The sequence below is a fragment of the Sus scrofa genome, chromosome 17 (assembly GCF_000003025.6).
Source record: "Sus scrofa isolate TJ Tabasco breed Duroc chromosome 17, Sscrofa11.1, whole genome shotgun sequence".
Classification (NCBI taxonomy): Eukaryota; Metazoa; Chordata; class Mammalia; order Artiodactyla; family Suidae; genus Sus; species Sus scrofa.
In genome coordinates this window covers 48,775,400-48,800,065 of record NC_010459.5, presented here as the reverse complement: position 1 = coordinate 48,800,065, position 24,666 = coordinate 48,775,400, and the positions used below count along the sequence as shown (strand labels likewise).

Here is a 24,666-nt window from a genome sequence, read left to right as displayed (position 1 = left end):
TTTCCTTGAGCATTTGACATAGATCACCAATTTGATTAAATTCTCTTCTACAATATAAACTGCAATTATAATTTTTGGTAAAGCTGATCCTTTTGAATGGTTCAAGCACATTAAGCAGTAGACCAAAAGTACACAAATTCATCGTGGATGAAACTTGCGAATACTCTTACACTGAGCCCAGGTACAAAGGTGCTGACTCCTTGGAATTTACTTCATTTCTTGTTCATATTTTTTAAAAATTATAGTTTAAAAATTCAGAGAGAACAATAAAAATTATATAATCTGGACACCAGAGAGAAAATATACTGAAAAAATGAACAGAGCCTCAAGAATCCGTGGGATTGTAACAAATGGCCTAACATTTGCGTCATTGGAGCTCTGAAAAGAGAAGAAAAAGAGGAAGGAGCATCAGAGTATTCAAAGAAATAATGGCTGAAAACTTCTCAAATTTGGCAAAAGACTATACCTGCAGACTCGAGAAGCTGAGTTAATTTCAAACAAGATAACTAAAGAAAATATACACCAAGGCATATTATAGTCAAACTTCTGAAAACTGAAGACAAAGAAAAACAACATGAAAGCGGTGACAGAGAAATGACATCTTACCTGTAGAGGAAAAACAATTCAAATGATGATGGTGGATTTCTCACCAAAATTCATGAAGCCCAGAAAAAAGTGGTGTAACATTTTTCAAGTGTGGAAAGAAAAGAACTGTCAACTCAGACTCCTATATCCTGTGAATATAGGATATTAGGAATAAAAGGAAAATCATAGGAAATAAAAGGAATAAAATAAAAAATAAAAGGAAAAGACTGTCTCAAATGAAGAAAAGCTAAGAGAATTTATTGTCATTGTCAAAAAAAAAAAAAAAAAAAAAAAAGCTAGACAGGGAATCAGCAAGGATGTAAAAGAACTCAACAATACCAACAGCAGAATCTAGTTGACATTTATAGACCAGTCCACCCAGCAACAGCAGAATGCATATTCTTTCAGATGACTATGGAACATATAAAAAGATAGTTATGCTGGGTCATAATACAAACCTCAACGAAGATAAAAGAATTGAAATCATACAGGGTTATGGTCATGTAATCATAGTAAAATCAAATTAGAAATCAGTAAGAGATAGATAATAGGAAAATCTCCAAATACTTAGAAAGTAAACAGCTGATTTCTAACAATCTATGAATCAAAGAAGTCTCAAGGGAAAATAAAAAATACATTAAACTGAATGATAATTAAAATACACCATTTAAAATTTGTAGGACACAGCTAAACTACTGTGGGGGGGATTTTATCATTAAATGTATGCATTAGAAAAGAGGGAGGGAAAAAATCTCAAATCAATAATCTAAGCTCTCACCTTGATGTCCTAGAATAAGAAGAGTTAGAAGAAGGATAGAAAAAAGAAAGACCAGGAATCAATGAAATTGAAAAAAAAATCTTCCGCAAATTGGTTTTTTTAATTCAATGAATTTTATTATATTTATAATTGTACAACCATCATCACAATCTAATTTTAGAACATTTCCTACCCAAACCCCTAGTCCATTCCTCCCCCGAACCTGTGCCCTTTGGTAACTATAAGTTTTTCAAAGTCTGTGAGTCTGTTTCTGTTTTGCAAATAAGTTCAAGAATTGGTTCTTTGAAAAGAGGATTAAATTTTAAAATCTCTAGTAAGACCTCAAAGAAAAATAGAGAAAAGATGTTAAGTTACCAAATGAATGAATCAGGAATGGATGATTGAATTAGGGATATCAGTATAGAAATTGCAGGCATCAAAAGGGAATGCTGTAAATTTCACAGCAGAAATTTGATAATTTAGATGAAGCAGAACAACTCCTCAAAAATACAAGCTACCACAATGAACTCAATGTGAAGTAGACAATTCAAATAGCCCTCTTAATTATTAAGAAAACTGAATTTAAAACCTTCCAAAAAAGAAATCTCCAGTCCCTATGGATTTACCCGGAACACTGCCAAACACTTGAAACAGGAATTAACACCAATTCCAGGCAATCTCTTGTAGAAAATGGAAGAGAAAGGAACAATTTCCAATTCATTTATGAGGCTAGTGTTATCCAGAAATGAAAACCAGGCAAAGGTAATTTAAAAAAGAAAATACTACAGACAACATCCCTCATGATTATAGATATAAATGTTCTTAATAAAATATTAGCAAATAGAATTTAACAAAACACAAAAATAATTATGCGTCATGACCAAGTGGCATATTCCCCAGAGATACAAGGCTGGCTCATTATTTGAACACCAGTCAATATAATCCATTACATTAATAGGCTAAAGAAGAAAAATCACTTAATCATTTCAATTGATGCCCCTTAAAAAACACTTAACAAAATTCAGTACCCATCCATGATAAAAACTCTCAGAAAAATAGAAATAGATGGGAACTTTCTCAATTTGATAAGGTACATTTACAAAACATCTCCAGTAAACATTAAAGTTAATGGCGAAAGACTGAATGCTTTCTTCCTGAGACCGTGACCCACTAAGAATGTTCGTTCTCAGAACTCTTATTCGAGCATGTTTGAAGTTCTAGCCAGTACAGTAAGGTAGGAAAAGTAAATAAAAGACACATTGATCAGAAAGGAAGAAATAAACCAGTCCTTATTTGTAGATGACATGATTGTCTATGGAGAGATTTTGTCAAGATTTGACAAAATCCTCCTAGAACTAATAAATGAATTGAGCAAGATTGCAAGATATAAGATAAACATACAAAATTCAGCTTTATTTCTATATATTAGCAGTGAACATATGCATATTGAAAAAACAGAATTCCATTTCATTGCTCAAAAATGCAATTCTTATATATAAATCTAACAAAACATGTACAGGACCTTTAGGTTGAAAACTATAAAATGTAGGAAGTTCACTGGTGACTTCATTGTTAAGGATCTGGCATTGTCACTGCTGTGGCTCAGGTCACTGCTCTGGGGCTAGTTCAATCCCTGGCTTGGGAACTTCTGAATGCCACAGGAGGCATGGCCAAAAAACAAACAAACAAAACTATAAAATGCTGATGAAAAAGAAAATCTAAACAAATGGAGAGACGAGTTCTCGTTGTGGCGCAGGGGAAATGAATCTGACTAGGAATCACGAGGTTTCAGGCTCGATCCCTGGCCTCGCTCAGTGGTTTAAGGATCCGGCATTGCTGTGAGCTCTTGTATAGGTTACAGACGCGGCTCAGATCAGGTGTTGCTGTGGCTCTGGTGTAGACCAGCAGCTGTAGCTCTGATTAGACCCCTAGCCTGGGAACCTCCATATGCCGCGGGAGCAGCCCTAAAAAGACAAAAAAAAAAAAAAAAAAAAAAAGGAGAGACACATCGTATTCATGGATTAGAAAAGCCAACAAAAGATATGTTACCTCCAAAGTGACACACGGGTTTAATGCAATTCCTACCAAAATCCCAGCAAGAATTTTTGTAGGTATAGACAAGATTATTCTACAAAATTACATAGAATAGCTGAAACAGTTTTTAAAAAGAAGAATAAAGTAGGAGGAATCAGTCTCCCTAGTTTCAACACGTATATTTACAGTCATCAAGACATGTGGTATTGGAGTTCCTGTCGTGGCTCAGTGGTTAACAAATCTGACTAGGAACCATGAGGTTGCAGGTTTGATCCCTGGCCTTGCTCAGTGGGTTAAGGATCCAGTGTTGCCATGACCTGTGGTGTAGGTTGCAGACGCAGCTTGGACCCTGCATTGCTGTGGCTCTGGCGTAGGCCGGAGGCTACAGCTCCAATTAGACCCCTAGCCTGGGAACCTCCATATGCCGCGGGAGCAGCCCTAGAAAAGGCAAAAAGACCAAAAAAAAAAAAAGACATATGGTATTGGTAGAGGTATAGACAATTTGATCATTGGAAAAGAATAGAGAACCCAGAAATACACCAAATTGATTTTTTACAAAAGTGCAAAAACAATTCAATGGAATAAAGATTACTTTTTTTTTTTAAATGGCAACACCTGACATGGAAGTTCCTGGGCCAGGAATTAAATACAAGCTGCGGCTGGTACAACACCAGATCTTTTAACCCACTGTGCTGGTCAGAGGATCCAACCCTCACCTCCACAGAGACCCGAACTGCTGCAGTCAGCTTCTTAACCCATTGTGCCTCAGCGGGAATGCCAGGGATTACTTTTTTAAAAAATTAATTAATTTATTTATTTTTGGTCTTTTTGGGGCCACACCGGGCATATGGAGGTTCCCAGGCTAAGAGTCAAATCCAAGCTATAGCTGCCAGCCTACACCACAGCTTAGGCAACACCAGATCTTTAACCCACCAAGCGAGGTCAGGGATTGAATCCACATCCTCATGGATACTAGTCGGGTTCTCACCACTGAGCTATGATGGGAACTCCAAAGATTACTTTTATAACAAATGATACTGCAACAATTGGTCAATGATGGGGGAATAAAAGGAGAAAGAAAAAAATCTCAATCTAAGCCTCGTACCTTATGTAAAAATTAACTCAATGTGCTGTTTCTCATCAGCAGTAGCTGAGGCGGTAGGTGGTTGCCAGCCATTTTGGTTTTCTTAAAATTGCTCACCACGTAGCCAGTCAGCAGCGAACACGTCTAGCTGAAACAATAACAAGCTGCCCAGCAACCTGCCACAGTTACAGTATCTGATCAAGCTGGACCAGCCGGCCTACATCAAGGAGTTTCTACAGCATATAATCCCTGCAAATCCAATGTGGAGGTTTTCAAGTTACAACCAAATAAACCCAGCAAAGAACTGGCAGAGCTGGTGATGTTTATGGCACAGATTGGTCACTGTTATCCAGAACATCAATGTAACTTTCCTCAAGAACTGAAAGATCTTCTCTCCTACAGCCACACTGCCCTGAATCCAGATCCCCAAATGATATTTTGCAAAGCTTTGATCTTATTGAGAAATAAGAATCTCATCAATCCATCAAGTTTGCTAGAACTCTTCTTTGAACTTCTGTGTTGCCATGATAAGCTCCTGCAAAACACTTTACTACTCATATTGTGACTGATAGCAAAAATACAAATGCAAAACACAACAATAAGGTGAATGTAGTATTACAGAATTTCATGTATACCATGTTACGAAACAGCAATGCACCTGCAGCCACGATATCTTTAGATGTGATGATTGAACTCTACAGAAGAAACATCTGGAATGATGCCAAAACTGTCAATGTGCTCACAACAGCATATTTCTCTGAGGTCAATGGTTGCTGCTTTAACATTTTTCTTGGAAAAGATGAAGAGGAGAAACAGGGCAGTGACTCAGAATCTGAGGATGACACACCAACAGCAAGAGACCTGCTAGTGCAGTATGCCATAGGGAAGGAAAGCTCCAAAAACAGGACAAAGTTGGAAAAGGCTGTGAAAGTGCTCTAGAAACAAAAGAAGAAGTTAAAAAACAGAAGTGTTCAACTTTTCAGCCATTCATTTGATTCCTGATCCCCAAGGTTTTGCAGAAAAGCTGCTGAAGCAGCTAGAGAGCTCTAAGGAGAGGTTCTAAGTGAAGATGATGCTCTTGAACCTCACCTCCAGATTGGTAGGAATTCGCAAGCTTTTTCTCTTCAACTTCTACCCTTTTGTGTAGAGGCTTCTGCAGCCCCACCGAAGAGAAGTAACGAAGATCCTTCTGTTTGCTTCACAAGCACCTCATCACTTAGTACCCCCAGAGATCATCCAGTCATTGCTCATGACTGTGGCCAACAATATCGTTACCGACACGAACTCTGAGGAAGTCATGACAGTAGGAATCAATGCTATGAAAGAGATGACAGCTGGATGTCCTCTGGCTATGACTGAAGAACTTCTCCAAGACCTGGCTCAATATAAAACACATACAGATAAGAATGTGATGATGTCTGCTAGAACTTTGATTCAGCTCTTCCCAACACTGAATCCTCAGATGTTGCAGAAGAAATTCCAGGGTAAGCCTACAGAGGCATCCTTAGAAACAAGACTGCAAGAATATGGAGAACTAGAGGCTAAAGATTACATTCAAGGAGCAAATATCCTGGGAGTTGAAAAAGAAGAAAATGCTGAAGAGGATGAAAATGGGTGGGAGAGTACCAGTCTCAGTAATGAAGCTGACTCCAACAGTGAGTGGGTCGACGGTGAGTGGCTTGACACGCACCATTCTTCCAGTGAAGAACAGAAATTTCCAAGAAGCTGAACAGCATGCCTTTAGAGGAGTGGAAAGCCAAAGCTGCAACTGTCAGCACCAGCCGAGTTTTAAGTCAGGAAGGCTTCTTTGAGAAAAGAACTCAACGCTGCCCCTGGGAAAGCCCAAAAGAGGAAGTACGTCCAAATAGACAGTGATGAGGAGCCCAGGGGTGAATTACTTTCTCTTTGGGCCATTGAACACCTTCATAAAAAGCCAAAGTCTGACAAGGAGACAAGACTAGCAACTGCAATGGCTGGAAAGACAGACCAAAAAGAATTTGTGAGGAAGAAGACCAAAATGAATCCATTTTCCAATTCCACAAATAAAAAGAAAAAACTGAAGAACTTTATGATGATGTGGTAGTCACTATGTCCGGTCCAGAAATAAGCGTTCTTTCCAAGAAAAGCAGCTGACACTACGAGGTACACTTTTGAATAAGAGAAAAAGAATGAAGTAACTTCCAAGGAAGTTTTCCATTCCAAGGAGAATGCTGAACTTGAGTCATTACTCTGAAAATTAGTAAATTAAGTGTTTATTGTAAATAATTAACTCATGGACTTAAATATAAAACATAAAACTATAAACTGTCAAACTTCTAAAAAAAGTGTGAGAAAATCTTCAGGATCTAGGGCTATGCAAAGACTTGGACACCAAAAGCATGATCTAGAAAAAAGAAATTTTGATAAATTTGACTCCACCCAAATTACAAATATTTACTATGTGAAAGGACTGTCAAGAGGATGAAAAGCCAACCTATAGACTGGAAGAAAATTTTTGCAAATAACATATCTGACAAAGGACTGGCATCTAGAATATATAAAGTACTCTCAAAACTCAACATCAGAAAACAAACCGTCCAATTAGAAAATAGGCCAACAACAGGAAGAGGTAATTTCCCCCAATGAGAATATACTGATGGCAAATAAGCACATGAAAAGGTGTTAAATATTGTTAGCTATTAAGAAAATGCAAATTAAAGGCCCCAATGAGATATTTCTGTACACCTATCAGAATGGCTAAAATAAAAAATAGTGACAACCCCAGTGGTGACAAGGATGTGGAGAAACTGGATCATTTATACATTGCTAACAGAAATGTTGTAGTGCAAACACTTTGGAAAATCACTTGGTGGTGTCGTTAAAAACCAAGGAAGCAAATACTACACAACGCAGGGTTGTGCTCCTCTGCATTCCCCCAGGCTCCCACCTTCAGATAACTCAACCATCACAGAAGAAAAGAAGAAAAACAGTTATCAACAGCAGTAACTCCCAACAGAACTTTTGTCTAGTAGAGACCATTATTATCATCTCCCCACTTTGTGGATGAGAAAACTGAGGCTCAGAAGCCTTTGTCAAGGCCACACAGCTAGTATGTGGCAAGCCAGTATCTGAACCTAGTAACCTACTCGTAAGTGATTGTTAGCACGGCCCTTTTCACAGGTGAAGAAGGAAAAGCTAAGCCATTTGCTCCAGACCGCAGAGCTGGAAAGTCAGGTTTAAACCCCAGGCCACTCTGCCTCGGGGCTGGAGTCCAGCTCTCTGCCTTCAGGGCGAGAGTCCGATTCTTTAGTTCTTGTGTGTCTAACTTTTCCCAACGTTCCTGCACTTCTTTCGCCCCGTCCCAGGGGAGCGGGCGCACCACCCTTTTCTTCCCGGACGCATAGGGAGAGGGCGGGACCCCAAGCGCAGTCTCCTCCCTAGGCCCTCCCCCAGGCTATAAGCCGGAGCCGGGTCCAGGCGCTGACAGTCCCAGGCTGGCCTGCTCCACGGGGCGATCGCACAGATGGCGGCGCTGGCGACAATAGCCAAGAAGGTGTGGAGCGCGCGGCGGCTGCTGGTGCTGCTGTTCACGCCGCTCGCGCTGCTGCCGGTGGTCTTCGCCCTCCCGCCCAAGGTAACGCCTCCTCTGCCTGTGCGCCCGCACATTCCGCCCTCTGGGCGGGTCGCGCCACAGGCAGGACCCTCTCCGCCTCCGAGGTCCCAGTCTAGAGAGACTTCACCAGACCTCCCTCGACCCTCTCTCCTCGGACTGCTGTGAATACCCCTAACCTAACCTCAATCCCCCTTTCTCAGCTGCTCCTTGGAGCCTGGGTCCCACCTAGCCTTCTGCATCCTCTCACTTTTACAGCAATGATTTCTCCTTATTGAGCTACAACTATATGCTTGGCTCTGTGTTGCACATTTCCTTTGAAAATCACAAGGAACGCTTGATGAATGCTAAGCAGTGTGACCTGGGGCAAGTCACTTAACCTCTCTGAACTTCAGTTTACTAGTTTGTAAACATGGAGGAAATGATAATGCCAACCCACTGGGTTGTAGCGAATATTAAAGGAGGAAATATATGCAGATCTCTTAAAACTGAGCCTGGTACACAGTTAGTGCTTGAGAATACACTGGCTGGTCTTATTCTAGGCACCTTACATGATAGGGACAGCCAACATTTCATAAACGTTTCCTGGGGCTTACAAAGAGCAGTGCTAAACTTTGCCTTAGGTGCATCATTTTATTTAATCCAGATTGAAAGTACCCTTCAAATGGGGAGGATTATTTACCCCCTCTTCCAGAGCAGAAAAGTGAGGCTCAGGGAGAAGGGACTTGCTGGAAACACAGCTGAGTGGGGAGTCAATCCGTGGTTTATCAGGATCCAGAATCTGAGCTGTTTCTAGACTCAAAGAAAGTAATCCCTAGATGATCAAAGGCTGCAGGCTGAGGTCAGGAGTGTCATGACAAAAATCACCACCAATGGGAGCGGGAAGGAGATGGTACTGCCGGTCCCTGTTGGGGTCCCTCACCTGTGCTCAGCCCAGCCGAGGCATCGTGGAAGGGCAACTCGTTAGACAAGGCTTCTACCTTCAGGAGTGGCTTCACTGTCCCTAAATGAGATCTTAAATGTTCGTAAAAACAAAAGCGAAGAGGGTATAATTTAGTGGCAGATTACCCAGCACCACCAGCAGAGAGCAAGGGAGCTGGAAGAAGTGTGCTAAAGGGCTGCCTGAAGGAAGGAGCCTTCCTTGGGCCCCAGGAGGGAAGAAGTAATACTAAGAAGATGGTGTCAAGGAGATGCAGGGCAAGTTCTTTGGTGTGGAGTTATCCGAAAAATTAGACTTTCTTGACATGCAAGAGAAAAACAGCAAATGCTGATAAAAGGATTATGTTGCTTAGTCAAAAACTAGCCCACCCTGGGCCACTTGCTGACTTGAGGACCTTGGACCGATCTTTCTTCTTTGGGTCTCACTTTCCTTGTCCATAAGATGAGGCAATTGCCATACTAGCTTCTGAGACGTGCTGTCAGGGGGTGAGTGAGGAAGTTGCCTCACTTTGTGAGGCATCACTGGTGGAAGGCTGGATGGGTCTGTGAGGTCCCAGGCGGAGTGCTGGGAAAGAAGTGATGAAACACAGAGGATCTCCTCCTCAGCAAGGGTTTCTGGAAGCTTCTCTCCGCTCTGCCTTTTAGAAAGATCTGTGAATCCAGGGGCAAGTCCAAGTGCTTTGGGGCCTGACGCATGTCTTATCCAAGAGGCTCTCTGTAAGAAAAAGCACAGAGATTTACAAATACAAAATTCAGTACAGGTCACTATGCTGTATAGGAGAAATTGATACAATGCTGAAAATCAACTGTACCCTAAATTTTTAAAAATTCAGTACAGGGCTTGGGAGTGGCTCTGAAGCTTAAATTACATTAGCTTCACAGCAAATCTGTTTCCATATGAACCCCAATGTGCACAGGTAACAGTGAAAGCCCGTGACCTCCTCCGATGGTGGTAAGCCTGATAAGGTGTTTTATTGAGTGCTTAACTCTTATTATGTGCCAGGCACCACGCTAAGAGTTTCTCTGGCGTTGTCTTATAAAATGTCCACAGAGGAGTTCCCATCATGGCCCAGCGGAAATGAATCCAACTAGGAACCACGAGGTTGCGGATTTGATTCCTGGCCTTGTTCAGTGGGTTAAGGATCTGGCATTGCCATGAGCTGTGGTGTAAGTCGCAGACGCGGCTTGGATCTGGCGTTACTGTGGCTGTGGTGTAGGCCGGTGGCTACAGCTCCGATTCAACCCCTAGCCTGGGAACCTCCATACGCCACAAGTGTGGCCCAAAACAAAACAAAATAAAACTCATTTAGAAGTAAAATAAAATAAAATGTCCACATAACCAGGGAGGTTGTTGCTATTAGCATCCTTATAGAACAGGTGAGGAAATGGATGCTCAGCAAGGTTAGGTGACTTGCCTAAGGTCACACAGCCTGTACAAAGCCAGAATGCAGCTTCTGTACTTCTAATACTGCATTCTCTTTCTTTCCTTAGTTATAATTAAGGACCTCTTTTGTTTCCCCTGATGGGGACTCTTTGTGTGGCCCTAGATGTCACGGCCTTTTAAAGTGGCTGATAAGCCAGGGCCTCCTCCTAGGAGGCAGGTCTGGCTTCCTGGAGGATCTTAACCTCCTTCAAAATCTCTAGCATCACACTCAAAACCCTCTCCCCCATGTAATATTTATGTATAATTATCATTTCATATTTATTATATCATAGTTCTTATTAATAATTGACTTGTTTCTTAATGTACAGTGTGAATAAAAGCATCCCTAGAGAATATTAAGCAAAGTAGATGTTTTTATTGATCTGTGGCATACATTTAAAGCAAACAGAGTGAATGTGCTATGTGTGCAAACGTATTTTCAAGACAGTTCTTGTCATCTTAACCAATTTTAATTCTATAATAACCTCTCCAAACTAAAGCTGGTCCTCTAAAAAACACTGTGCTTTCTGTGCAAATGTAGCTTCAAGGCAATTGTCCTCAGTGTTCAGCCCCACCCCCAACATCAGCTTGCTGCTTCTAAGCCTCTTCTCACCTAGTGATTCTGGACCTGCCCATGCAGGTCATAGTGTACACATGGGTTTCCCAAAACTTTTGCAAAGTTGCAGATATCAGATCAGGAAAGAAGTGTGAGGTGCTCGGGCATTTTTCCTTTGCCTCCTATTGGGTCCTGGTTTTCCAGCTTGATATTGTCTCCAGGCCATTGCTACTCGGATGTTCTAGAAGTCTGTGTGAAAGAAAGGGTTGGTTCTCATGCACCTGTCCCCTGGCCACTGGTGAGCTGGTCTGCAGGGAGGCTGGAGTTAATCTGAAGGGTAGGGGTAGGGGGAGGAACAATTCTTACATTATGTCTTCCTGGCTTAGAAGGCTGTCAGCAGGGGTGAAAAGGAGTGGGATGCCCTTCTGGAATGCAGTAGCTGCAATTTCCAGGGCCACTGGGGATCACAGCCACACAGAGTGCTGAAGACTGAAGAAGTCAGGACACTGCTGGAGGGACCACCTCAAAGTTTTCCAAGAATGGCCATCCTGGAAGTTGGATGTTAGAGGACTGGCCTGGGCCAGCTAGTGGGGACAGGATGAGACTGTTAACTCTGACTGGCAAATGAGCATCAGCCCCGGGCGTTTGCAGAGAAATCTTTCTCCTTGCCCGCCTTACACCCAACTGAAACCACCTGGCCAAGATGCGTTCTGAGAGTGGATGCTCACAGGTGACTCTAAGGATGCTCTGAGGAGGGGGAGTTCGGGGGAGGGGGTGCTCTGGGCAGACTGCCATGGAGTGTTGTGCAGGAGACTTGGAGAGGCAAAAATGAGACTAAACCAGTCTGCATGCCACGTGCCCAACCAGACAGCCTGGTGCAGTGCCAGATCCACCTGAGGAAGCGCCCCTTTCCCAGTTTGCACAAAGGTGTCAAGGCTGGCCATCAGCAGACTTGTTCTGGGGTGGTACCTCTCTAAGGTCAGAGGCCCACGTTTTTTGTATTGGCCTGTTTCTTGAGTGGTGGAAGTTTAGGTGGGTGACCAGGAAAATGGTCATTTCATTCCCAGTTTCAAGTCTTTGGAATTAAAACACTGGATTCTCATTCCACACACTTGCTTTGTGACCTTGGGCAAGTCATTTGACTCCTCTGGGCCTCGGCTTCTTCATTTATAACATGCTCATAATATCACCTTCGTCCCTGGTTGTTATTGGAGCCCAATGAAATCGTATATTGTATACACTATAACTTCTTTTTGTTTGGTGCTCAGGGTATATTTTAACTCCCCCAGTTTGCAGATGAGGAACCTGAGACTCAGAATTTAGACCGTGGAAAGAGCATGGGCCTGAGAGTTGGGAAGACCTGGGTTTGGGTCTTGGCTCTGAAACTATGAGATGGGGAGCTCAGTTTCCTCACGTGTGAGGTGGGGAGGACTCAGGTGCTCCCAGAGGGCAACTCTGAGACTCTGTGAGGAGAAGAACCAGAAACTGTCATGATCCGTGTCAAACGTGCTGGGCTCTTATAATAATGATGCCCGCTCAGAATGGTTCCCCTTTGCCCGACGCTCTTTTACAGGCCTTTCGCATTTTAGTTCATTTACCCCTCAAATCAGCCTTCAGAAGTAGGAATAAGAATTATCCCCATTTTTATGGACAAGGAAGGTGAGGCCCAGAGAAGGAAGTGAGTTGCTTGAGGCTTCTCAGTGAGCTGTGAGTGACAGGAAACTGAGCACCGCCGTCTCCCTCTTCTTGTCCAGTGATTCCCCTGTCTCAGGCTCCCAGTCATCAATGTTTTATTCCTTTTTTTATTTTTTTAATGTCTTTTGTCCTCTTAGGGCTGCACCCTTGGCATATGGAGGTTTCCAGGCTAGGGGTCTAATTGGAGCTGTTGCTGCCGGCCTACACCACAGCCACAGCAACGCCAGATCCTTAACCCACTGAGCGAGGCCAGGGATCAAACCCGCAACCTCATGGTTCCTAGTTGGATTGGTTTCTGCTCCGCCACGATGGGGGCTCCTCAATGTTTTATTCTTAATTTAGTCTCTGAAGCTGAACTTCTAGAGAAGGGGTAAAGGGAATCAGAGGTCAGGCTCCCTTATTTCTGCTCAGATTATGATAAGCCCTCAAGAAAGCATAAGAACAGCTAATATTTATTGATTACTTACTAGAGGTTCTGGCCCCCTCTCCCTCTGCACCAGCCACACTGGTGCTTCTTGGTGTTCTTTAAATATCCCAAGATTGCTCTCACCCCAGGGCCTTTGCACTTCTTGTTTCCTCTGTCCGAACTGCTTTTCCCCCAGATGTCTGCAAGCCTTGCTCCCTCACTTCATCCATCTGAGTTCAGAGGTAAACCTCCTCAAAGGCCTCCCCTGACCACCTTGTCCAACCTAGAAAAGGAAAGAGCCTTTACCCTCTCTCCCCTGCCTTGTCTTGCTTCATGGTTTTCATCACTGTTTGGCAATCTCTTATGTATTTAAGGAAAGGGCAAGTCAGGGTGAGCAGGCTTAGGATTGGCTAGTTCAAATAATTTCAGCGGGCTCTGGGGTCTAGAGACTGTCCCTAGTGTCTGTTACCGGGCCCTGGGGTGACTGAGGCAGGTAGATAGCGGCCTGGAGTGAGAGAGCTCAGTAAAGGAGGTGGTTGGGGTATGGGCTCTGGATTGGCTGGTTTTGAAAAGCACATGCAAGGGCTTCCTATCTCACATGTTTCCTATCTCCAGGAATTAGCTAGCTCTGGGAGGGGCTAAGCCTGCAGGGTTAGCAAAGTCCTAAGATGCCAGAGCATCAGATTCAGAATCTAGAAAACAGGGTTGTTACAATCCCCACACTCTTCTCTTCTTTCACTGTGGTCGAGCCACACAGGCCTTCTTTTGGTGCCTCGAACCTGCCAAGCTTGTTCCTGCCCCCAGGGCCTTTGCACATACTATTCTCTCTGCCTGGGATGCTCTTGCCACTGATTTTCCACAGCCGGATCCTTCCGGTCTTTCAGGTCTTAGCTTCAAAGCACCGCCTCTGAGGCGTCCTCCTGGATTACCCCTTCTCAAGAACACGTGGCCTCCTTATCCCACAAAACACTCTTGAAAACAGCCTCCTCTTTTATTGCTTTGGGGCATTCATCCCAGTCTGGAATGATGTGTTCACCGTCTGCCTCCCCCACTAGGCTGTGAGTGATGTCAAGGCAAGGCCCACGTCTGCCTTACTCCTTGCGGCATCCCCAGTGCCTGCGACAGTGTCTGACACATAGTAGGTACTCAGTCAGTGTAAGTGAATGAGTGAATTTGCATTTGAACTCAGGGATCTCCTATTTCAGAAGATGTGTGCTTTCTAAAACCGCAGACTGCTGCTCATCAGTGTTTCCAGCCCACTGATTTTTTTCAGCTGGGAAGACTGAGGCCCAGAGGGGCCATGGAGGGACTCTCCAAGCCCCTCCCAGCCAGGTGGTCCCAGCACCCTCATTTGTGCCCCCTCCATGCTCTCCCGCCAGGTTTGACCTGTGGCCCACACAGACCCTTGGCCTCGGAACCGCTCTTCTGAGGCCCAGCCAACTTTCCACTTTCCCGGAGTTCCTGCCAGGTGTATAAACAGGCTGATGCGATTCTTGTGATGCGGTGGGGAGCAAGATCATGTTTCCTGACCCAACTTGGTAGGACAATGCCCTCTGGACTGATGAGCAGGATTTTCAGACACCCCCAGACCTCGAAGACACAAAGTCAGCACCTTAGCTGGGCTGGACCTGGCCAGGGCCTGGAACCAGTGACACAAGTGCTTGCTAGGTTGGACCTGGCCAGGCCTGGAACAAGTGACACAGGTGTGCCCCAGCCACTGTCTTCAGCTGTGATGCATCAGGGGAGATCGAGATGCACAAGGCCACACCATCTCGGGCAAGTCGTTTCCCTCCCCCAAGCCTCGATTTCCTTATCTGAAAACTGAGCGTAATGAAACCTGCCTTCTGGGAAAACTTGAAAGTGCCTGACACATAGTAGGAAATTGATAAAGAATTTCATCTGTTACTATTATCTGCAAAATAGTAGTACCAGGTTCTCAGCTCTGTCTACTTGTCTCTGAAATTCACAGGGGAAGGAGCCATCAATGAGAAGTAGCCTGTGCTGGGGGGACAGGGGAACCGATACACAGGACAGAAGAGTGACCCCCAGCTAGACAAAGACATTAGGAAAGGACAGCGGAGGCCAGCAGGCCCCTGCCGGCCAGCCCAGTGGTGCCCTACCAGTCCGTTTGGCTCTGCTCTCCTGCGGGGGTCCTCTCTCCATCTGAGCTGAGAGAGGGATTTGATTTCAGCCGTATTAAGCTCTCCTTCAGGAGTGTGCTGATCCCTGGGTGCCTGCAGGAAGTGAATTCAAGTTTGTTGATGTCCTGGGTCACATGCCTTATTCGTGCCCTCTCCCTTGTCCCCCCAAGAGGCCTCCTAAAGAGCCATAGCCAACACCTCTCTAGCATTTAGGAAGTGCTAGGCACGGCTCAAAGCACTCAAGATATGCTTTCTGGCTCATTTGTGCTCGCCCCGGCTCTGTGGCGCAGGGGTTGTTATTATCCACACTCACAGATGAGGCAACAGGCACAGGGTGAGCTCCCGCAGCTTGGAAATGGCAGAGCTGGGATTCAGACTCTGGCATTCTAGCTCCAGAGCCTGTGCTCTTAGCCGCTGCATGACGAAAGGTGATAGATCCATTTTACAGATGAGAAGGCTGGCTCAGAGAGGTAAGGACACCTGCCCAGTACCTCACAGCCTTTGAATGAGTAGTGAGGCTGGCATTCCAGCCTAGGTCCACCGCTTGACAGCCCACACCCCTTCATGGTTCAGAGGAGGCAAGGGGGAAGGGAGTGGTCGTGCTGGGTGGTGTGGGGGACATTAAGAACAACTTCCCAAAGGAGAGACGGGTCATTCTGACACTGGAGTAGGAATTTGGAGGTCTCAGGGGATTCTGAAGACAGGAGCTGTCATGGCTGGTCAAACATCGTGGGTAGGAACACGAGTTTGGGTGCTTGAGTACAAATTCTGGCTTTTTACTATGCTGCGTGACCTTGGGTCAGTTAGTCAACTTCTCTGGGCTCCGTTTCCTCATCTGTGAATGGGTGTGATAATAATCACTGATGCTTGTAAAGGGCTCAACAAATGTTGGCTGCCTTCATGGACAAATCGCTTCTTGTGTTCTAGGCTCTGGGAAATCCTTTGAATCAGAGGTCTCAAGTGTTTTGCTCCCCAGGAGACATTTGGCAATGCCTGGAGATATTTCTGATTGTCACAACTCAAGGGAGGTGCTACTGGCATATGGGGATGATGCTAACCATCCTGCAATGCACAGGGTGGCCCCCACAGCAAAGAATTCACAGGCCCCAAATGTCAGTGGTACTGAGGTTGGGAAGCCCTGCTCTAAAAGCATTCGTTTGATCCCCCAGCAGGTGTGTGAGGCAGGCGTGGTCAAGTCACATTTTCTGTCAGGGACCCTGAGGCCCAGAGAGGGGAAGCGCTTGCCTGTGGCCTCACAGCCTGGCCACAGAAGACCTCCCAGGGTGCAGGGGGTGTGGAAATGGAGGGCATTCCAGGCAAGATACCCCCCCCGCCGCCGCGCGCCCCATCGCCTGCGGCCCCCATCCCAACTCTGGGCTCTGCTGAGCTGACGCATCCCCTCTGCCTTCTGGGCTCTTAGCAGGCACGGACAGCCTTCCTTCCCTTGGTTGGAAGAAACAACAAGAGAGGCCCTTGTTTGCTGCCACCCACAGCCCTGATTGTCCCTCCCCATTTCACATGCCGCTCGCACCTTTCTCTCATGACAAGCCATTTTGCCGGCTGGCTCGGGAGGCCTGGAGGAGGGGGGAGAAGGAAGGAAGGGTCGTCCTGCTCCTTTTAGCGTCCCCTGCCCATGACTGGCCCCCTTGGATTTCTCTGGAAAGGGCTGGGATGCAGCAAAACACATGATGCCCCGGCAGGGCATTTTACAGCAGAGCCCCTAAAACCTGAAATGTAGGACAGGGTCATTTTGAGCCCTGGGGATGTGGTCTGCTGTGCCTACATGTGGGACAAGAACATGGGGTGTCAGGCCCGGGGGAGCCCAGCAGGGCCTGATGCAGTGCCCTGCCCATGGCCCAGCTCCCAGCTCTTGGTGGGGACACCGAGGCTGTCCCGAGAGGCCCTTCTCTACCCGCACCAAACTGGCCATCAGTCCAGGAGACTGGCTCCCTTTCCTGTTCCTGATCTGGTTCTTCTGTGGGATATTAACTTCTTCCACACCTCGGCTTTCCTCCTCTAGATAGGGGTCTGCCTGGAACCACTGGGCTGCTTTGTCCCCAAGGATCACTTTCTGAGAAGAGGGGGCAACATCATGAGAGTATGAGCTCTAGCGCAAGATTTCCTGGACTCCAGGCTGTGTGACCTTGGGCAAGTTCCTTGGCCTCTTTGTGCCTTAGTTTCCTTCTCTGTAAAATGAGGACCCTAAGAGGACCTACTTCAGAGGGGTGTTATGGAGATTGGTTCTCTTACCTAAATACTCTGGGCTCCATGTAGTCATAAGAGGTTCTGGGTAGGTGTCTGCTGTTACTGTGGTTATTAGCATTAGTAGTATTGTTATGTGCATTACGAATGAGCCTGTGGATCCAGGCGTCTGGAAGGGCTTTCCAGGGGATGAGACTTGCTTCTGCATCCTCCTGGCCTCTTCCCTTTACTCTCTGTGTAGGTTCTTGGGTTCTCTAAGCCTCCATTTCCTCTTCTGTAAAATGGACTCAATCTCATCTCCTAGGAGCTGCTGGGAAGATTAAATGAGATAGCGCTTATTCAGAGAAAAATCCCAGCGAAAGTTCCCTTGCCATTCTTATTCTCGGCCTGAAGCCTAGACTCCCAGAGGCCTGGAAAGTGAGGGATTGTAGGTAGTAGAGGGTCACTGTCTAGAGGGGCTTGGCCTGACTCCTCAGCAGCAGAGGTCAGCTTTCCCATCACCCATTTTATCAGCACCCAGGATGCCTGGGGCAGGGCCAGCTGGACCAGAGCAGAGGTGAGATGGTGCTAAACGGTAGGGAATTGAAAATGTCAGGGGCAGGGACGACCTCTGTGCCAGAAAGAAGTTAGGCTCAGCAGTGGGCACACAGGACGTGGCCTCAGATGATCTAGGATGTATCCCGGCCAAGAACTTGCTCTGTGGGTGGGACAGGCACTTCCTCTGCCAGCCTCAGTTTCCTCATCTTCTCATGCACATGCTTGCCTCATGGGGCTGGGGGAGGAGTCAGGGAAACCAAGCACTTTACAAACAGTGAAGTACCCTGCCAGCAGTAAAGCACAACAGAGATCCTGCCTGCCTTGCTCACCAGTGTACCCCCAGCCCTTGGCAAACAGGGTGCTTAATAGATATGTCCAAAATAAATATGACATTAAAAAAGCAAACAGATATGTAGGTAGGATCTATAGTATGCAGATGATGACAAGAGCTGCGGAAAATAAAATCAGAGAAGGCAGAGAGCTGGGAATGGGAGTTAGGGCAATTTTAGAGTCAAGAAGATGGTGAGAAAGGAACATTTGAACAAATACCTGAAGGAGATGCCACTGGAATAAAGACTTGAAGGAGGTGAAGGAACCACCCCTGAGCAAATATATAGGGAACAGCAAGTGCAAAGGTCCTGAGGTGGGAGCATGGCAAGTGTTCCAGAAATATCAAATGGTCCTCCTGGGTCCTCATGACAGCCCTTCCAGGAGACTGGTCTCCGACCCCCTGATCACAGAGAAGTGAAGTCGAAGAGCTTAGATGGGATTTAAAGAGAGATTCCACCCCAGTGCCTTCAGACTGGATTTCACTTTGAGCAGAGAAAAGCCTCCTGTTCATACAGGCCTCCAAAGTGTAGGACAGGCTGTCCGGAGCAACTAGAGGGCCCTTTGGACACATGGGGACACTGAGGCCCAGAGAGAGGAAGAAGCTGCCCAAGGTCACACAGTCAGCTGGTCTGTTTCGGGGAAGAACTTGTTCTCTCCTCCTTGAGCTGAGCTGCCTCCCTGCCCCTGCCTGCCTGTCTGACTCATGAATGATAATGAGGCCTGGGCAGCAGTGGGGTGCGAGCTGCTCCAGGAATGCTTTTTTTGTTTGTTTGTTTTTTGTTTTTTGTCTTTTTGCCATTTCTAGGGCCACTCCTGTGGCATATGGAGGTTCCCAGGCTAGGGGTCCAATCGGAGCTGTAGCCACTGACCTACGCCAAAGCCACGGCAACGCGGGATCTGAGCCGTGTCTGCGACCTACACCACAGCTCATGGCAATGCCAGATCCTTAACCCACTGAGCAAGGCCAGGGATCGAACCTGCAACCTCATGGTTCCTAGTCGGATTCGTTAACCACTGTGCCGCGACAGGAACTCCTCCAGAACACTTTTAACGCCTGGCTCCAAGATCTTAAACTTGTGACAACATCTGCTAATAAGTCTCAGGCTCTAACACAGTCCATTCCAGAAGAAGGGGTAGGAGGATAGGGTGGCTGGCCTCAGAGGTCCCCGGGGTAAGTCACCCCTCCACTTTCTCCTCTTTCCCCCATTGCATCTTGGGCCTAATGGACACAAGTGGCTCCTGACTGCTTTCTCAGATTGGGTTCAGGTTTAGGACGGGGCAGGAGGGAGCCCTGGCTGGACATCAGAGACCAGACCTCTGTTGCAGCTGTTTCCCTTTGGGTGCCCGGGCTAGTTTCAGGCTTAACCTTCCATGCCTGAGTCTCCTCCTCCAGAGGGTGGGCACTCTGAGATCAGCTGGACTTATCTTGGAGACTGAACAGACCCAGAGGGGATGTGAAAGGGCCTGTAAAGTGCTTTTCTGTTGAATATTTGCCCTTCCGTTTCCTTTAAAAGAAACTACCAGACAGGAGCAAAAGTCACACCAAGTGTAAAGGGCTGAGCCCAGCACCTGCATGTAGTGAGTCTGAGTAAATGCTGGCGGTTACCATCACTGTTACTGTCCTCACTGAGCCCAGGACTAGGGCCCAGGGGATCGGGACCAGGGCCCCTGGGCTCAGACCACATGGTGAAATATGGCTTCATCCCTTACTAGAGATGCACATGTGGATGAAGAAGTTGCTACACCTCTCTGTGCCCCACTTTTCTCATTTCCAAACAGGGTTGTGTGATGAGCAGTTGAGCTAATGCATGTCAAGGGCAAGACTTGGTGCCTGGCCAGAGTAAGCCCTCAATGAACAGTGGCTTTATTATTCTCATCTGCCATTCACACTGAGGCAGTGCGAACCTGGGCCAGTCGCACGTAAACTGGGGACAGCAGTCATAGCTGCCTCTTGGGCCCTGCGAAGAGTTGAATGAGGGAATGCGTAGGCTCCTGGCCTGGCACATGCTCAGTGCAGGCCACCGTCTCCAGTAGCAGTGCTGCTTCTGGAAGGCCACAAGGGACCGTTGCTCAGGAGATGGTGGAGAGAGATGCTGGTGGCATTGCAGGGCTTCCAGAGAATGGCCACTTCCACCCGTGTTCCCTTTGATCTCCCTCCCCGCTCTCTCAGGATGACATAAAACACACCCTGATTTATGGATGAAGACGGAAAGGCTCAAAAAGACCACTGGTCAGCCCAGAGTTGTAGGTAGGAGACCAGGATGTGCACTCAGGACTCTGACTCCTAGTGTCCTTGTCACCTCAGGCCTCAGCGGGTCTTACTTAACTCCCTCTTTTCAAGAGGAAGCTCGTGCCTTGGTGCCCCTTGGCCTCAGTAGAGAGGAATTCTCCCAGGTTGTCTTTCCTTGCTGGCTCCTTTGCCTGGGCTGCTGCGTGTGCTCCAGACTTCTTTCCCTTCAGGGTCAATATCTGTGTACTACCAGCATCATTGCCTTCATCCTCACGCGACCAGCTCGAAGAGCCTCAGGGATCATTGAGGTGCTACTTCTAACACAAGGAGGACAAGAAGCACGAAAGTAACAGACTCTGGGGCCTTCCTGTTGTGGCACAGCAGAAACAAATCCAACTAGTATCATGAGGATGCGGATTCAATCCCTGGCCTCGCTCAGTGGGTCAGGGATCCAGTATTGCTGTGAGCTGTGGTGTAGGTCGAAGATGCGGCTCAGACCCCGCGTTGCTGTGACTGTGGTGTAGGCCGGCAGCTGTAGCTCTGACTCAGCCCCTAGCCTGGAAAATTCCATATGCTATGGGTGCGGCCCTAAAAAGCAAAAAAAAAAAAAAAAAAGTGCGGGTGGGGGGAGTAACAGACTCTGTCAGTAGGAGGTACCATTCTATATATTACTTACTCTGCCATGCATTACTCCCAACCCTCAACCTACATTAACTTTATTTAATCTTCATAGAGCAATAACTCTATGAGATTGAAATTCTTAATATCATTATCATCATCCACATTTTACAGATGAGGAAACTGAGGCACGGAGTTAAGTCACTTGTTCTAGCAAGCAATAGAGGTAGCATTCGAACCCAGGCACTCTGACTCATAGGCTGCTCGGCTTCTTAGCATCAGGTCCTGATTTCAGCCCTCGTCTCCTAGCTCTCTGTCCACTGCTCTCTCTACTGATCCCAATGACTCCTGCTTCTCAGGAGATCTGATCCTGCCCAAGGCCACTTGTAACAGTTCTGGATGCCTGAGTTGCCGTGTTTCAAGCCCTGAGAGGCTCCATGGGTTTTGACATTGTGTGGACCCAGCCTGGGGGTGATGAGGGGACACTGAGAGGTTTACAGCATGGCTTTGGGCTTTCTAAAGTTCAATGCTCAGGGCTTCCCACAGCCCTGGCCCTGGACCCTCCTGAGGAATGGGCCTCTAGTGGGTAGCAGGAGGACACCCCTGTGGGCAGCTGGCCCTGGTCCTGCTCCCCAAAGGGCCTGGCATGGAGCCTCTGGTGCCTGTTGAGAGCCTGGTCATAGCCCAGTGCTTTCACAGAAATGCCCACTGCAAGGGAGTATGGGGCACAGGAGGGAGGGGCGGTGGACGTGGTCCCTGGAAAGTTCCTGCCCCGGGATCAAACACACCACATTTTTCTTTTCCTAAGAAAGGGGGGCTGGTTTGGGGGAAATGGGGGAAGGCTGCCTGGAAATCATTCCCCAGCTCAAAAATTAACCACCTGACATAGCATTTTCTTCTTTCTCCACTGTCACCTCTGTGTGTTCTGCCTGCAGGCTTTAATCCCTGTGGTTATGGATTGGCTGAGCCCAAGAAGCTGAGATTTCTTTGGCAAGGGGATTATAAGGCTTCCTGTAAGAAATGTCTGGGTTGGGTTGGCATGAATCAGGCTGGTCAAGGGACTGTGGGGGGGCCCCCTGCCCAATTCTTGCTCCCAGCCAGGGCCAGGTCGAGGGTGAACCAGGCAAAGCACCCAGGGAGCAAAGTTTAAGGAGGCATCCACTGTCAGGGTCATGCACCTGCCTCACCCTGATCCCAGCCCAGCTCTCAGCTCCTGCTGCCTGATGGACCTCAGGGAGCAATGGCCTTTCCATGAAACAAGATGAAACACATTCTTGCCTCTGACTCGCTGTGTGACCTCAGGCAAGCTGCTTTCCTTTTCTGGGCAACCACTGTATCAGGGATTAAATTGGACCAAAGTTTCTCAATTGACCCTATTGGGAACAAATAATTTTCTGTTGCAGGGCTGTCCTGGGCACTGCAGGATGTTTAGCAGCATCTCTGTCCTCTATCCACTAAATGCCACTAGCATCATCCCCTCTGATCACCCAAAAATGTCCCCATTGTCCCCTGGAGGTCAAAATCATCCCCTGTTGAGAACCACTAGATTAAGTAATCTCAGGTTCATTCTGGCTCTGATCTTTTAAGATTTACTTAAAGATTTAAGACAGTATATTTGAAGCTCAGCTTTAAGAAATTAAACCTATATTTTTAAGAATAAAGTAACAATATGTAATTATGAATAATTAATAGAAGGCACTAATAGCTCACATTTATTGAACATTCCTCATGTATCCATCACTGGGTCAGAGGTTATTTTACGTGAGGGAAATCGCTCTCCAAGGTAGTACGTTTACCGTGAACCCACAACATACAAGGAAACCGAAAGTGAGGGCAGTTAAATAACTGGCTCACACAGCTACTAGAGTGTGAAAGGACTGCATTTAGGATTCAGGCTCATCTGATTCCAAAGCCCATACTGTTCCTACTGTGCATGTTTATCGTAGGAAGGTTAGAAAATACAGATGAGCCAAAGGAAATACGATACTTTCTGATGACCAGGTTCTTAGGTGGAGGTCACTTCTGGTTTAAGTGGATGGAATCCAGATGTTTCTATTCCATTCACCCTTCTGAAGCAGACTTTCTGAAAAGTCTGGAAACAGTAACAAAAAGCAACAAAGAGAGAAGAGGAAAAAATGCCATCGCTGATGAGAGAAGGGCAGAACACAGTCCTACCTCTGGTTTGTAAATAAGAGCTGAATTGCAGCGGGGAACCCAGAGTGGCACATGCTTCTTTCTGCACCTCCTTGGCAAGAGGCAGACTTCTCCTGAGGTATTCTTCAACTCTCTGAGCCCTTCCTCACTCAAGCAAAGCCTGAAGTACGCACAGCAGAAGGGAGAGTCCCTGAGATGTGTGTGACAGTTCAGAGGTCAGATGAACTGGATAAAGAGGCTCGAAGACCCTTGGCAAGAAGCAGGATGTTAAAGTGCCAGGTGGAAGGGAAATGATGGTTAACGATCAGCCATGTGGTTCTAAGGGTTCCAGTTTTCTCTCTCAGTGAGTCAGAGAGAATTACTCAAGGAGATGCTGGGGAATGGTGACATTCTTGGGTCTTCACATTTTATCTCCACACTAAGTCTGTTGTTTAGAGTAGAGATATATTTTAGGTGCTGGGGAGGGAGGGTTCTGACATAATTCACAGGGCACTGCCTAGACACCCGCTGCCCCAGCTTCCTCCCAGCCCCTCTCCCCACCCTTTCCTTTAACGAAGAACTGTGGTAAGTCGCCAGCATGGGACCAGCAAAAAGATGGTGAGAAATAAGAAGAAAGGGAAAGAAAACAAAAGAAGACAAGTGAAAAGTAAACAAAGCATAAGTACCAGAAGAGTTCTGTTACAAAGTAGGAGAAACTACTGAACAGACATTTCTCTGTGAAATACACAAAAAAAATTAAAGAAATGATGGTCTTCCTAAAAAAAAATCTCAAGAAATAAAAGGGTCAAAGAAGAGATGATAAAAAGTAGACAGAGATGAAAAAAAGCAGTGTTCTGGAAGTGGGTGGAAAAGAAAAGTAAAGCTGCTCTATTATAAAAAGCTCTGTAGAAACAAACTGGAAGACATTAAAAACATAAGCTGCGTAAGAGACATGTTATACAGGCTAAAGAAGATGCAACAAAATGAAGTGGGAAAGAAAGAGTAAGAGAGGATGAAAGAGGAGTTCCTGTCGTGGCACAATGGTTAACCAATCTGACGAGGAACCATGGGGTTGCGGGTTCGATCCCTGGCCTCTCTCAGTGAGTTAAGGATCTGGTGTTGCTGTGAGCTGTGGTATAGGTCGCAGACGCGGCTCAGATCCCGAGTTACTGTGCCTGTGGCATAGGCCAGCACACAGCTCTGATTAGACCCCTAGCCTGGGAACCTCCATATGCTGTGGGTGCAGCCCTAGAAAAGACAAAAAAAAAAAAAAAAAAAAAAAAAAAGATGAAAGAAAAATGATCAATAAGGAAAACAAAGGAAATCCAGTTTCTGCATAATGGTGTGTCTAAAGAAAAGAGGAAGAAAGAAATCAATACAGAAAACAGCATTGGAATCTTTCATAGT

At 46.3% G+C, this 24,666-nt stretch overlaps 1 protein-coding gene and 1 pseudogene across 2 annotated transcripts in view; both read left to right on the top strand.

The window, feature by feature from the left end:
* Positions 4,280 to 7,787, top strand: LOC100520157 (annotated as a pseudogene).
* Positions 7,786 to 24,666, top strand: part of SLC13A3 (solute carrier family 13 member 3) — a 78,101-nt gene continuing 61,220 nt past the window's right edge. Inside the window, exon 1 of one of the 2 annotated variants that reach the window (XM_003483976.4) lies at positions 7,786 to 8,073. In XM_003483976.4, coding sequence (XP_003484024.2) covers positions 7,963 to 8,073 — 111 coding nt within the window. In that variant the 5' untranslated portion in view covers positions 7,786 to 7,962. The remainder of the gene's footprint in view (positions 8,074 to 24,666) is intronic. The other variant, XM_021078284.1, reaches the window with a different exon arrangement.